The sequence below is a fragment of the Stigmatopora argus genome, chromosome 2 (genome assembly GCF_051989625.1).
Source record: "Stigmatopora argus isolate UIUO_Sarg chromosome 2, RoL_Sarg_1.0, whole genome shotgun sequence".
NCBI lineage: Eukaryota > Metazoa > Chordata > Actinopteri > Syngnathiformes > Syngnathidae > Stigmatopora > Stigmatopora argus.
Window position 1 is genome coordinate 21,029,777 of NC_135388.1, and position 14,140 is coordinate 21,043,916.

Sequence of the window (14,140 nt, forward strand, 5' to 3'; positions counted from 1 at the left end):
CAGCATCTTTGTAAAACCCATGCATCAAGCAGCACTTTAGAAAAGCGTTTTAAGACGTGCGCATCATCTTACATTTATACATGCATATGAAAGAATTAATCACTCTTCCAAATGCTGTACTGGCATCGGATATAGGTTGTCAATATGGTCGTCATTAATCCGGCCGGCTTGGCGAAATAATGAGTGCTATCGTAGTAATGTTATTTACATTAAGTTCTTTAAGTGTAACTTTATTTTTTAGTGTGTGCATAAGTCTTTGACATTCATGTCTAAGTTAGATAGATATGAGAGGCGAACATGTTATCAGCGTATGATAAAGACAAAAACGTTTTCACATGAGGGTATTGTAGTTTTGTTCGCAATGAATGTACTGTATTTTATTTTACTTCACAAATGGGTTTCATCACCACCGTTATCCAGCAAATTGACTTAATTTGATTTATGGTAATAGCTAAACGACTTGTCACAGAGCTTACACAGTCAATCACTATTGAGTTGAGTTTAACACAGCTGGAAATTCCCTGAATACTTAAATCATGCAGGAAGTGGTTTATGAGGTACACAACAACAAATCAATAATCCTGCTTTGTTATTTTGCTTGTGAAGCAAAAAAAATAATGTATAATGTATGCTTTTCAGATCATCCAAAACACACCAACAAGTCCACCTCTGAACGGCTAAATAAAATAACTGGCCAAGTGAAAATCTGGACTGAAATTCAACTGAGTTGCTAGGGTGTGACTTAAACCAGCCAGTTCACACTAGAAAATCATCCAAAATAGCAGTGTACACTATTCTGCAAAGAGTAGGTTAAACAAATTCCACAGCGATTTGAAAGACTCATCACCAATTATTGTACACAGTTGAATTCAGTTATTGATGCCAAGGATGTCACAACACGTTACTAGTTTCAAGGTCATAATTACATTTTTGAAAATAGGACAGGTTTTTTTTGTTCCTTAATAAATTACACCTTCGCCTTAGTTGGTTGGAATGAAATCCTGCACCCACTTTTGCGGAATAGTTTGGACACACCTGCTCTAGACAGTTATGTAATGCGCCACCAAAACTTTAAACATTTTAGGAGTGTATTAGACAACTTTTAAATAATTTCTTACATTGCTAGCATGCTGAGGGGCTTTGGGCCACATCCAAGTAAGCTGCACCAGGCAACACCATTAACCAAAGAGGGTTGTTTCAGACTCATTAAACAATGCCAGTTCACACCCAGTTCAGACCGAGAGTTAGGATTGGCCCAAAGTTTCACAGTTTCTTCTTTAGCACATGTCATCAAGATTTGACCTGTAGGACTCCACTTCATATTAGTGATTGATTCCTGAAAGAAAAATATTGTATTGTTTTATAATTTAATACATTTTCCAGGCTTATCAGGTATTTGTATACCTTGTGAGCATCAATGACTACAATGGCGCCTTGTTCTAAGGGCTCTTTGGATCCAATCAGTAGCTTGCCGTCTGCGTAGCCCACTGCAAAAGGCTTGTCTTCGCTGTACCAGGCAATGTTCATCACCGCCTCTGAAAAAAAAAAATCTAAATGCACATTTTTCAATAATAAACAGAATTCGCCTAACCCAGGGGTGGGCACACCGGTCCCTGGGGGCCGCTGCAGGTGGAGTTTTTTTGTTGCAACCGATCCAGCAAAGACACTTTAACCAATGAAATTTCTGCAGAAAACAGCAAGCACCTGATTGCAATCCGTTGATTGCACTTGTAAGACACCAGATTGGTGAAAAAGTGTCCTCTTTATGGATTGGAATGAAAACCTGCACCCACTGCGGCGGCCCTTTGTGGAATAGTTTGTAATGTCAGTGGTCACCATACCATCTTTCCTGTAGCAGTGCTCCAGCTCAGTGCGGTGCATACTGCAGGAATCCAATACTTCAATGAGGCCTAGGGATCCATCCATTCGACCCACCAGAAGCATGTCTGTGGGTTCGCCAGACCACAAAGATTCTGGTTCGTCATCAGGCCAAGCCAGTGCTGAAACCCAATGAGGCTGCACATCCAAGAGACCTTTACCACCTTTAAGGACAAAACAATAGATAATCATAGACCTAAAAAAATGTTTTGCAGGGTTACCAACCTGCGTATTTTATTATACTCTAGACTTGCCAAATAATGCGTCGACTGCGGGGGGAAGCACGCTGTTTGCTGTGGCTGCTGATTTGATTGGGACGCGGGAGAGTTTTGAAAACATGCGAAAGGACTGAGGGGCCTGATAAGGCCTATGAGAAAAATTAGCACGGGCCACTCCGGCTGACTTTGTAAATGCAACTTGTGTGCCCAGACCGCACAAGCGACTAAAATTTTTGGCCCCCTTCGGTGAAGACATTACATCAATTGGCCCTTGGGGTTGCTGAATAATAATAATCGGACATAGGCCATGTCGTAGTCATCAACAACAAAAAGCCTACTTGTCATCACACCCAGAACTGCGTATGCAAACTTGTGTGTGCAAATATGGTTTTTGCTATGGGATAAAGTTGTGCTTAAAGCATATTTTAGGATTATGGAGTCTTGGCAAAATATTGTGATATGGTTAGATATCGGATGAGGAATTAATTTAGCTTATTATGGATTAATGGTAGTCTTTTCTAAAATGCATTATTCACAGCTAAAAAACGACATTTCAAACATGATACCTCGCTGGGGAGGAATTTGTAAACAAAGCAAAACAAGGAATTTGTGACAGATAAGATGTGTGTGCAATGGGAAATGCTGCTTATGCAGCGAGTCTAAAGGTCACAGTTGGCGGCTAGAGTGCGCTTCCATTAAGCATTTCATAACAAGAGCAAAACATGGTCTGCAGGAAATGCAGGGTTCTGCAATTACTTACGCATTTATTTTTCAGATTTTATACAAAAATGTCTTTCAAGGTGATAGACAATCTGTTTGGTAAAATATTGATTTGGTAAAAAACTTTGCAATTGGGAATAGAGCAAGATTGCCATTTTTGACCAATTTGTGGATTTCGAAGGGCTCTTAATTAAAGAAAACTAACTTTTGGAAGATAAAAGATTATTAACACTTTTTGAATGGTTGGTTTGTTGAAAATACTTTAACATAAGAGATTAGCTGGTTAGTAAAAAAGGGATGAGAAAATTAACAATATTGGCATATTGGTGACAATTTGTGGGTCCTTGATTGAACATTGAAATTTCGGCGAAACGTCCATTCGGCGACCTGTCCGTTGGCCAAACGTCCGTCGGCGAAACGTCTTTCGGCGAATCATCCGGTCACGGTTTCAATTGAGACTTAACCTTCTTACAAAGGGTTAAAACAAACAACCAGACAAGGGAAAATACGATCGGATATAACAACTCCCTCAATCACCATTCTTTGGGAAAGTGTTTTTACAAAAGAAAAAGTGTCCTGCTTGTAAAGAAAAGGAAAAATATTGAAACGGTGTCTATCCTATTACGGAAGCAGTGAATGACAAGCCAATTTTTCCACTGTGCTAACTTTACCTGTTTGAACCTTACAGGGCATGGTCTGAATCTGGGTGCGGTAGATAAGACATGGTGGGCCCATTGTCCAAGACAAACGGCCTCACTGATTCCACGTTTTGGCTTATGGTGGTGAAGTGGGGCAAATAAATTATATAACTCCTGTCAAAAAAGAAACAGGACTATGTGTTTTGGTTTCACTGTTTTTAACAGTATCTGTTTTAGAATGGAGGAGATACAATTGGCGACTCGGAATTTCTGTGCAGCGGCTGGCCTCTCTCGACGACGTTGAGCCTCATCGAGGGATGGCGATCCGACTTATGGGTTGGTTTGCCAAATTGCAGCAGGAGTCTATTTTTCTTTGGGTTACGCCAAATAAAAATATGAATAGGGTGAACAACATCCATTACAATGTCCCAAAAAAGAAATTGAATTCGCAATGAAGGAATAGCTGGCAACCACCAGTCTCATGACTTTCCAGGACCGCAAAGCGGTTGATATGCTTTTGACGGTTGATGTGCTCTTGATGGAGCAGAGGGCGTATGCAATGTTTGAAAATGTTGCACTCAACAACACGTCCCCCAAAGGGTCCCTAACCAAAGCAGTTGAAGGCCTGCAGACCCTGAACCGGAAACAAAGAGGCACTCTGGAGTGGAACTGTCCACCTTCTGGCAGACTGGTGGGATAAGGCCTCCGGAAAATGTAAAAAAATTGGCCTTCACCGAGGTGATATCAATAGCTGTTTTGGCTTATACTTTGACAATGTGCGGGTATTGTCTTATCCCCTGCTTGCGCTCTTTGCTAGACCGACTTATGGTTGATGCAATTGCTCCAACAAATTCCAAATTGCAAGGATTGTATCTGCTTATTGAACAGCATACTGGTGATAACATTGATGTCCAGGATTATGCAAATTATGAAAATTAGTTGAATGAGAATGAGATTGTTGTTCCTTTTTGTTGGATTTATTATGGAATGTTTCTATATGTGTTGTAAGCATTTTTAATAAGTAATAAGGCTATGAATTAATTCATGATGATATTATAGCATTTTAATTACTTTTGTATAAGAGTGTCTTTAATTTGAGACTGGGACAAACTCGAGGTCACCCTGCTGGCTCCAGCTTGTTGACATAACACCTCAAGGACTGTTACTGGGAGATAGACCTCGCAACCCAGGCACCCAGATTCAAGTTCGCAATGATCTACGAAGGACTCATAAATTGTTTTGTCTGGGACGCCGGCAGTTTACCTTATAAAGAAATTATTATGCTAACTGGTGCAAATTCTAATGCCGTTGTTTTGATTTACGATCCGCTCGGGTCACTTTTATGCTTATTGTGCAAATTCTTACGCAGGAGTTCCGATAAAAACAGATTGTTGTGACAGTTGTTTTTATAACCTTTATGATGTTATTCGGCTAAGCTTATACAATTGTTCAAAACAGTTGAGACAGTTGTTTTTGCTTATGCAATTGTTTAAATTAGATTACCTTTGAATGTTTTGGTTATGTGCCGCTAAATGGACCGAAGAGTATGCGGCTCGTCAGAATCCTCTTGCGAACAAAGACGCGTTGGGGGTGATTTTCCTTGCAAGTTGTAAGCAGTTATGTTGAAAGATGTCTTCCAATTTTAATTAAATATTACTAATAATGATTTAAGGGTATTAATCATTATTCCAACACTTTTTCAGGCCAGATATGCAAGTAAGGTGAATTCTGGTAAAGATCAAGACAACGGACTTCCCCCAAGTGTATTTGTCATAAATAAAAAAAAGATTATGGGATTGCGTACAAATATATAATAACAGGGGGGAATGTAAGGGTTATCATTATTATAAATTTGCTTGCAATGAAGAACGCTTTGCTTATTTAGGAATATTAATCACTATATATATTGGCTTGCAATGAAGAACGCTTTGCTTTATATTGGAGTTATTGATATTAAAAAAGTCATTTTAATACATCTCTTGCAAGAGTAATGCTCACTCTTTGGGTTAACCGAAACAACTTGAAGGTCACTCCCCTTTGCAGTTGGACTTCTCAAAACTATTGTTCACACCGAGCTCCCTTGGGATCCGGAGGACTTTAAATTATTTTGAGAAACATCGAAAGTGGTTCACAACACTCCCTTGGGAAGATCTGGAGGACTTACAATTGTTTTGACTTCTGACAGTGTTGTCCACAGCCCTCCCTCGGGAAGATCCGACAGACCTTCAATTGTTTTGAGAACTGAGATGCATGTTGAGAATCTTATCAAATAAATGAGCAAGAGAGGCATTGATTCGGGAGAATGATCTTGACCGAAGACGCGAGTGGATCGATTCTCTCTTGCAAGACACCGGATATGAGTCAGATGTCTGTTTTATTTGTGAGTGCATTTGAGAATGCCTAATGGTGAACCTAACATTTTACTAGAAATCTAAGTGTTAAAAATGCATTATCTGTAGGTATTTGTAAAGAATACCAACGCTTCCTTTGAAGACTATTACATTCGTGTGAGCATTTAAATGGCAACCTAAAACATAAACCCTTTAGGTACTTGTAAAATGTACAAAGAGTGGAGAACTTACAATATTTCCTACACTACTTAGCCCATAATACTACATGAACTGCCCACTATTTAATGGAGCATACAGCTATTTGACAAACCCCAATATGGTAGACTAGCTGAATAAATCTTGGCACACATCAGTGGCCGTGTTGCATATTTCAAGTAAATTTAATTTTGTTACATTTTTAAATCCAACACATTATCCCTTTTTATGATATTTTACTTAGATATGCTAAATTGGTAATAAACAGGAAAAACTAAAAAAACGACCAATAATTTTGTTGTTTGCACCTTTTTCCAAAAATAGAAGTTAAAAAAAGCGGTTACAATTTTAGGGTGTTTTCTGCATTACACCATTGACTTTTACATCACAAATATTGAGCTCCTGTCGCAGTTGCCTTTTTCTGATTGGTTGAATTCTCTTCGTTGGGGGGTAATGGAAGTTGGGAAATCAAGAAAAAAAAGTGCTTTTGATGGAATGCTGTGCTATTTTTTGCCAAATGTAACAGGCCGCACACCTTCCTATGAGTTCAACTTTTGACTCATCAGTCCCCAGAATGTTCTTCCAAAAGTGTGGAGGATGATCAAGATATTTTTTGGAAATATAAGATGAGCCTTTATATTCTTTTTGGACAGTAATAGTTTTGACCTTGGAACTCTGCCATGGACGCCAGCTTTGGCCAGTGTTTTTCTTCTAGTAGAGTCATGAATATTGACCTTAACTGAGGCCAGCGAGGCCTGCAGTTCTTTCGGTGTTTTTCTAGGGTTTTTTTTTTAGCTGGCCGACCACTCCGAGGAAAGTTTGCCACTGTCCCTATCTCTTCACAATTTGTGATTTAACAAAGGGGGGCAATTACATTTTCACAGAAGGCCAGACAAGTTGGTAATTTTTTCTGCCTTGGTAAATAAAATCATCATTTAGAAACTGAATTTTCTCTATGCTCTAATTTACCCTACATATTTGTGATGTAGGGATGCTAATGGAAGGGTAATTTTAATTGGACAGTAACTGCTTTCCTTTGATACAAGCAGAAAGCATTACACCATTTATAAATTGTAGCCAGTTATGCAGACACACATTTTGTTGTATAAATAAGTCTCATTTGAAAAAAGTTTAGACCTGATAGAATGTTTACCATTTACTTGCCAGATGTTGACCATTTTCTCCATGGCAGATGCAATATATTTTCCAGTCACACTCCAAGCCAGGGGAGATAAACAAACATCACTGGGTGACCCCAAGCATGTCTGGCCCTCCTCTGAAGAACCATCACTGATAAAATAGTTAAAAAAAAAAAAAGACGAAATTGTAATTATGAATATTTTTGACAATATGAATGATCAAGCCAAAAATAAATCCAACCAATCTGGAGGAAAGCATCCTCATCTAACGAGTTACCATTTACAATGGGAGGAAAATAATTGATAATTGTGTATGACAATAAATAAATGAAAATAAACCAATTTATTTCCCCCTTCCTTAAGTGTGGCATTGCACACTTGATTCAATGTCATTACGTCCCCACCCTAATAATTTCAAGGGATTAAAAATGAAAAAACATTTTTAGTTTTTTATTTATTTTGACAGTAAATCCAGATTTGTACGGATGTTTTTTTCTCTCACAAAAAACAGGGTTGATAACAAGCAATCGCTTCAGTGTACTAGAGCAGGGGTGCCCATTACGTAGATTGTGATCTACCAGTAGATAGCTAAGGACCTATCGGTAGATCGCCAAGGTACTATTGATTGATTGGTAGATCAAAATGTTATTGCCGTGCAATCTATTGGTAGATTTCACGACAATAACATTTTGATCCCTCCCGTCTGTCGGTTTCCTTAGCTAGGATCTTATGAATTTGCCATGCTTTAGGATGAATCGAAAGTGGATTTTCACCCCCGTTCCCTACCGCTCCCAGACATGTTGATAGACTCTAATGAGAGGTAAATCAACATAAATAATTGCTGAGCTTTTTCGGTGGCCTGTAAAAGAAGGTAGATCGTGGAAGGTTAACTCCTTGAAAATTAAAGTAGTTGGAGCACCCCTGTACTAGAGTATGTGTAGTTTCGAGATTTGCAATGGTTCTGTGTCTTACTCCTTATTGAAGATACAGGTCTGCTGCAGGGTATACTGGCTTTTGGTAACATTCCATAGCCTGACTGTGCCATCGCTGCCACTGGTTGCCAACAAACTTTTATTTTTGCACCAGCAACAAGTGAGGACCTAGATCAAAAAACAAAACAAATGTAATTATCAAATATATAAATATTTTCACGACTATAAGGCGCACATAAGTCTTAAAATTTCTCCAAAATACCCTTATAATCCAGTGCGCTTTATATATGGACCAATACTAAAATTGATATCACGATAAAATAAAATAAATCAGTCGATAGGGTACACCATCCTCTACAGCTCTCACAACTACGGCAAGCAGCCCCCGACTCTTATATTTTCCCCGTAGAAAAAGTACTGCGCAGTGACTGCTGGGATATATAGTTCTTTTGTCAATACACCCAATGGATTGTGGCCTGGACATCGACATCAACACAGCTTTACGAAGCATGGAAGGCAGCGTTGGAATAGTTACGCTAGCTACTATTTGCGAATGGATTGTGGCCTGGACATCGACATCAACACAGCTTTACGAAGCATGGAAGGCAGCGTTGGAATAGTTACGCTAGCTACTAGCTAGCTACTATTTGCGAATGGATTGTGGCCTGGACATCGACATCAACACAGCTTTACGAAGCATGGAAGGCAGCGTTGGAATAGTTACGCTAGCTACTAGCTAGCTACTATTTGCGAATGGATTGTGGCCGCCTGGACGAACGTATAAAACTCAGCGTTTTCGATGACTCATTTGGACAATTGTTCAATTCCGACACAGAAAATAAAGACTTTGATGGATTTGTGGGTGATGATGACGGGAGTACATTGTAAAATGGCTAAATCAAGTACAACCGAACTCAGTTTTGCTTCCGTTGCCTTTTTAAAAACGTGTTTTTAGCGTGTGGGTGTAGCGTGTATGTTTAAGCTGGTGTATGTTTTGCCATGCCTGACTGCATCTATAAAAACGGTGCGTCCTTTGTGTGTGTAAAATACAGAAATAGCACTCTTTACTGACACTGCGGCTAAAAATACGATGCGCCGTATAGTCGTGAAAATACGGTAGTAGTTATAATACAGTTATACCTTGAGATACGAGTTCAATGCATTCCGGGACAGAATTTGTATGTCGATTTATTGTTCCTCTTAATTCTGCACTAACGCAAAAAAAAACACGGAAAAAATGCAAAAAAGCACTTGTAGAGATCTTTCCACGAGGGAGATGCGGTGAGAAAGACAGTGCGCTGAAATTATAAGCAGCCTCTCACGTCTCGGCCACCTGGCTGTCTCGTATGCTTGTATCTCAAAATTTGTCAAGGTAAATATTTGATCAGAATTTTACTCATATCTCAAATTCCTATTTTGGGGCAATCGTATGTCAAGGTATTACTGTATAGCAAATAAGCATTTTCTTGGCAACGCACCCGACTCTGATGACCATCCAACTTGATCAAAGAGCATTTTCGCAGGTCGCCCGCCATATCGGCAAATGTCTGTGGCCTGCTTTGATTGTCCCGGTCATGGGCTGCTAGTGTGTGCACTAGCTGCTGGGCAGCCCACTGTCGATGTTGTGAAGAAAGCCTGGAGGACAGGCAGCAGGCTGCCAGAGCGTTGGCCAGCTCCAGAGGGCCTACAGCGGAGGGATTATGGGAAGGATGGGCATACAAATGCGCAATTAGCCCTGCTAGACATGGAAAACAAAATGACAAGGATCGCCCATGAGTGAAAGAATGTTAAAAAAGAAAAACAGAAGACAAATGCAAAGCATGTAAAAACTAAAAGCCAAATTGACTAGGGTGGAAAAAAAGTGGCAAGCTGACAGAAATAATTTTCTGTTTGAATGAACACATTTTCAAGAGAATAAAAATAATTGCATACAATACATCTTAACCAAAATGAACAGGGCAAAAAAACACTTGATAAAATATTTTTGTTCAACGTAGTGCAAATATGTACGTATAGTGAGTTCAATAAGCTCCAACAGTGCACATTTTTTCACCAAGCTGCTTGGCAATTTCTCCGTAGCCCTTTCCAGCCTTGTGGAGGTGAACAATTTTGTCTCTGGTGTCTTTAGACAGCTCTTTGGTCTTGGCCATGTTACAAGTTAGAATTTTACTGATTGTATGTGGTGGATAGGGGTCTTTATGCAGCTAACGACCGCAAACAGTTACATCTGATTCAGCATAATACATGGAGTCGAGGTGCAGTTTTAAAGGCGGATTAACAAGTGTTTGAGGGTCAGAATTCCAGAGCTTCTCACCTTATCTTACCTGTATCTGGGATCTCGTTCTTTTAGTCACGACCCACAGGTCGTGACCATAGATGAGGGTGGGAACATAGATCAACCGGTAAAAAGAGAGCCGTGCCTTTTGGCTCGGCTCCTTCTTCACCACGACGGACCAGTGCATAGTCCGCATCACTGCAGACGCCGCCCCGATCCGCCTGTCGATCTCCCGCTCCATTCTTCCCTCACTCGTGAACAAGACCCCAAGATACTTAAATTCCTCCACCTGGGGAAGGATCTGATCCCTGACCCGGAGAGGGCACACCACCTTTTTCCGACTGATGACCATGGTCTCAGATTTGGAGGTGCTGATTCTCATCCCGACCGCTTCACACTCAGTTGCGAATCGTTCCAGCGAGAGTTGGAGTTTACGGCCTGATGAAGCCAACAGAACCACATCATCTGCAAAAAGCAGGGATGCAATACTGAGGCCACCAAACCGGACCCCCTCAATGCCACAGCTGCGCCTAGATATTCTGTCCATAAAAGTGATGAACAGAATCAGTGACATAGCCCCTACTGGAAACGGATCCGACTTAGTGCCGGCTACGCGGACCAGACTCTGACACCGGCCATAAAGGAACCGTACCCCTCGTAACAGGGGTTCCGGAACCCCATACTACCGGAGTACCCCCCACAAGACTGCCCAGGGGACACGGTCAAACGCCTTCTCCAAGTCCACAAAGCACATGAAGACTGGTTGGACGAACTCCCATGATCCCCCAAGGACCTTGCTGAGGGTGTTCCCCGGCCAGGACGAAAACCACACTGCTCCTCCGGAATCAGAGATTCGACCTCCCGGCGGACCCTCCTCTCCAGTACCCCAGAATATACCTTGGCTGAGGAGTGTGATTCCCCGGTAATTGGAACACACCCTCCGGTCCCCCTTTTTGAAAAGGAGAACCACCACCCCAGTCTGCCAATCCAGAGGCACTGTCCCCCGATGTCCACGTCCTTTGAAACAAAGCGCCTTTTGTATTGACAAAAAACGGAAACTACACCTGTAACTTTCAGGCGATGCGTCCTATAGTGTGAAAATACGGTACATTGTGATTTCTGGATTTTTCTTTTAAGATTATCTCTCTCACAGTGGACATGCACCTATGATGAAAATTTCAGACCCCTCCATGATTTCTAAGGTGGGGGAACATGCAATATAGCGGGGTGTTCAAATACATATTGAACTCACAGTATGTACCAGTTGTCAATATTCAATACACTTTGTATGTAAAGACAACACACCCCTTTTCTCCATATCAGCTTTGTCATAAGCAGGCCTGAGTTTGGACACTTTATCTGCCAGGAGAGCTACTAGGGCCTGTGTCACAACAAAGTTAGGGGAGGTGATAAGCTTGTTCTCCTCCGCCACACCACGTAAGAAGCTGGGTAGGAATTTCCTCTGGATAGGATCGTCCACTGTTGTAAGATTCATGCCTGTTGCTGCAGAAATCAGATTCTGTAAATGAAAAATAAAGTCTTAAAAAATGGCACCTCCATATTTTTTCTAAATTCAGCAGGACTGCAGATAAAAAAAGCAAATCTTCTGGATCGTGTGTATTGGGTGGAACTAAGATGTGCAAAACATAAATGCAGATTCAATAATGTCATACTTTAAATTGGATCAAGAATATAAAAAAATGCAAATAAGTAAACTTTTCAGTTCATCATTCATTTAAAATTTGTGCAATGAAACGTAATATAGAATACCTGAGTGCAGAGCTGCACCAGGAGCTTCGCAGCACCGGGACTATTTGAGGCCAAGCAGCCGACTGCTGTGCTAAGATAAGCCAGACTGGAAATTGGTTTGCTGGCCTTGGTAGTGCCACGTGTCCTTTCAACATGACCAGACCCTGCTAATGGACCAGTAGACAGTCCAGCTCGGCCAGCTGCAGCCAGGCACATAAACCTGACCAGAGTCCTGATATCTGTTAAACCAAGTGACTCCAGACCAGCGGCAAGGCTGCAACTTGAACCACTGGAGAGGAAGGGGGTGGGGGGTATTTATTTATTTTTCCTAAAAAAAGAAGGGTCAGGCAAAATAACAAAAGGTGGTTTCTGCCTGTGTGTGTCTGAAAACTACCTGACAGAGAGAAGAGATAGAGCTCTCATCACCATGGTCCTAGCAAGCAGAACCTGGGCTGCAGAAGTCACCCTTCTCAAGGCCATCACTCGGTCATGGGGATTTTGTAGAGCAGCTGCCTGTTCCCCAAGTGTTACCCTACCCGACGAACTCTTATCCACTGATATCTGACAACCTGCAAAAATTAACAAATAAAATGTAGAATAATATAATTATGACAAATACAATTACATATACATTCATATATTGACAGTGCATTGGAAAAGTATTTGCCCCGCCCCCTTGAACTTTTCAACCTTTTTCCACATTGCAGGCTTCAAACATAGTTTTTTTTTCAAGAATCATCAAAAATCGTTCATCCATTCATTTTCTGAACCGCTTTATCCTTATTAGGGTCACGGGAGGTCCTGGAGCCTATCCCAGCTGACTTTGGCCCAGAGGTGGTGAAACCCAGAATCACTGGCCAGCCGATCACACGGCACAAGGAGACGGATAACCACTCACAAACCCAGGGGCAATTTAAAGTGTCCAATCAGCCTAACATGCATGTTTTTGGAATGTGGGAGGAAACCGGAGTACCCGGAGAAAACCCACGCAAGCCCAGGGAAAACATGCAAACTCCACACAGAGCGACCTGGATTTGAAACCAGGACCCCAGCGCTGTGAGGCCAACGCGCTAACCACTCATCCGCCAGGCCGTCGGACACAATCACGTGGAACAAAATTCATTGGATATTTTAAACTTTTTTAAAAAAATAAAACCCTGAAAAGCAGGCTGTGCAATATTATCCAGTCTCCTTTTTTAAATAGTATGTAGCGCCACCTTTGCTGCAATTCCAGCTGCAAGTCGCTTGGGGTATGTTTCTATCAGTTTCACACATCAAGAGACTGAAATTCTTGCCAATTCTCCCTTGCAAAACAGCTCAAGCTTAGTGAGGTTGGATGCAAAGCATTCGTGATAAGCAGGGTACTCGGATGATTCGCCTAAAGACGTTTCGCTGACGGACGTTTGACAGACGGACAGGTCGCCGAATGGACGTTCCGCCGAACGTTCATTCGGCCGGATGAACGTTCGGCGGAACGTCCATTCGGCGACCTGTCTGTCTGTCAAACGACCGTCGGCGAAACGTCTTTAGGGAAATCATCTGGTCACGGATAAGCAGTCTTCAGCTTTGCCCACAGATTCTCGATTGGATTCATGTCTGGACTTTGACTTGGTCATTCTAACACCTCGATAAGTTTATTTGTGAACAATTCCATTGTAGATTTGGCTTTATGTTTTGGTTCTTTGTCCTGCTGGAAGATAAATCTCCGTCCCAGTCTCAGGTCTTTTGCAGACTCCAACAGACTTTCTTCCCGAGTCCTCTATTTGGCTGCATTACTCTTCCCATTCATTTTTACCATGTTACCTATCCCTGCTGAAGAAAAGCAGAGCCAAACCATGAGGCTGCCACCACCATGTTTGACAGTGATGATGGTATGTTCAGGGTGATGAGCCAAACATATAGTTTTGTATTGTGGCCAAAAAGTTCAGTTTTGGTTTCATCTGACCAGAGCATCTAATTCCACATTTTTGGTGTGTCTCCCAGGTGGGTTGTGGCAAACTTTAAAGAAGACTTTTTATGCATATCTTTAAGAAATTGCCTTTTTC

At 41.3% G+C, this 14,140-nt stretch overlaps 1 protein-coding gene across 8 annotated transcripts in view; it reads right to left on the bottom strand.

The window, feature by feature from the left end:
• herc1 (HECT and RLD domain containing E3 ubiquitin protein ligase family member 1) overlaps positions 1-14,140 on the bottom strand; it is a 136,903-nt gene that overhangs the window by 20,775 nt on the left and 101,988 nt on the right. For 4 of the 8 annotated variants that reach the window (XM_077586865.1, XM_077586885.1, XM_077586876.1 and 1 more), the window contains exons 49-57: positions 12,490-12,664; positions 12,117-12,384; positions 11,652-11,865; positions 9,550-9,809; positions 8,112-8,239; positions 7,154-7,290; positions 1,842-2,042; positions 1,405-1,535; positions 1,119-1,336 (exon numbers count right to left, since the gene is read on the bottom strand). In XM_077586865.1, the coding sequence (XP_077442991.1) occupies positions 1,119-1,336; positions 1,405-1,535; positions 1,842-2,042; positions 7,154-7,290; positions 8,112-8,239; positions 9,550-9,809; positions 11,652-11,865; positions 12,117-12,384; positions 12,490-12,664 (1,732 nt within the window). The remainder of the gene's footprint in view (positions 1-1,118; positions 1,337-1,404; positions 1,536-1,841; positions 2,043-7,153; positions 7,291-8,111; positions 8,240-9,549; positions 9,810-11,651; positions 11,866-12,116; positions 12,385-12,489; positions 12,665-14,140) is intronic. The other 4 variants (XM_077586910.1, XM_077586892.1, XM_077586900.1 and 1 more) reach the window with 2 other exon arrangements.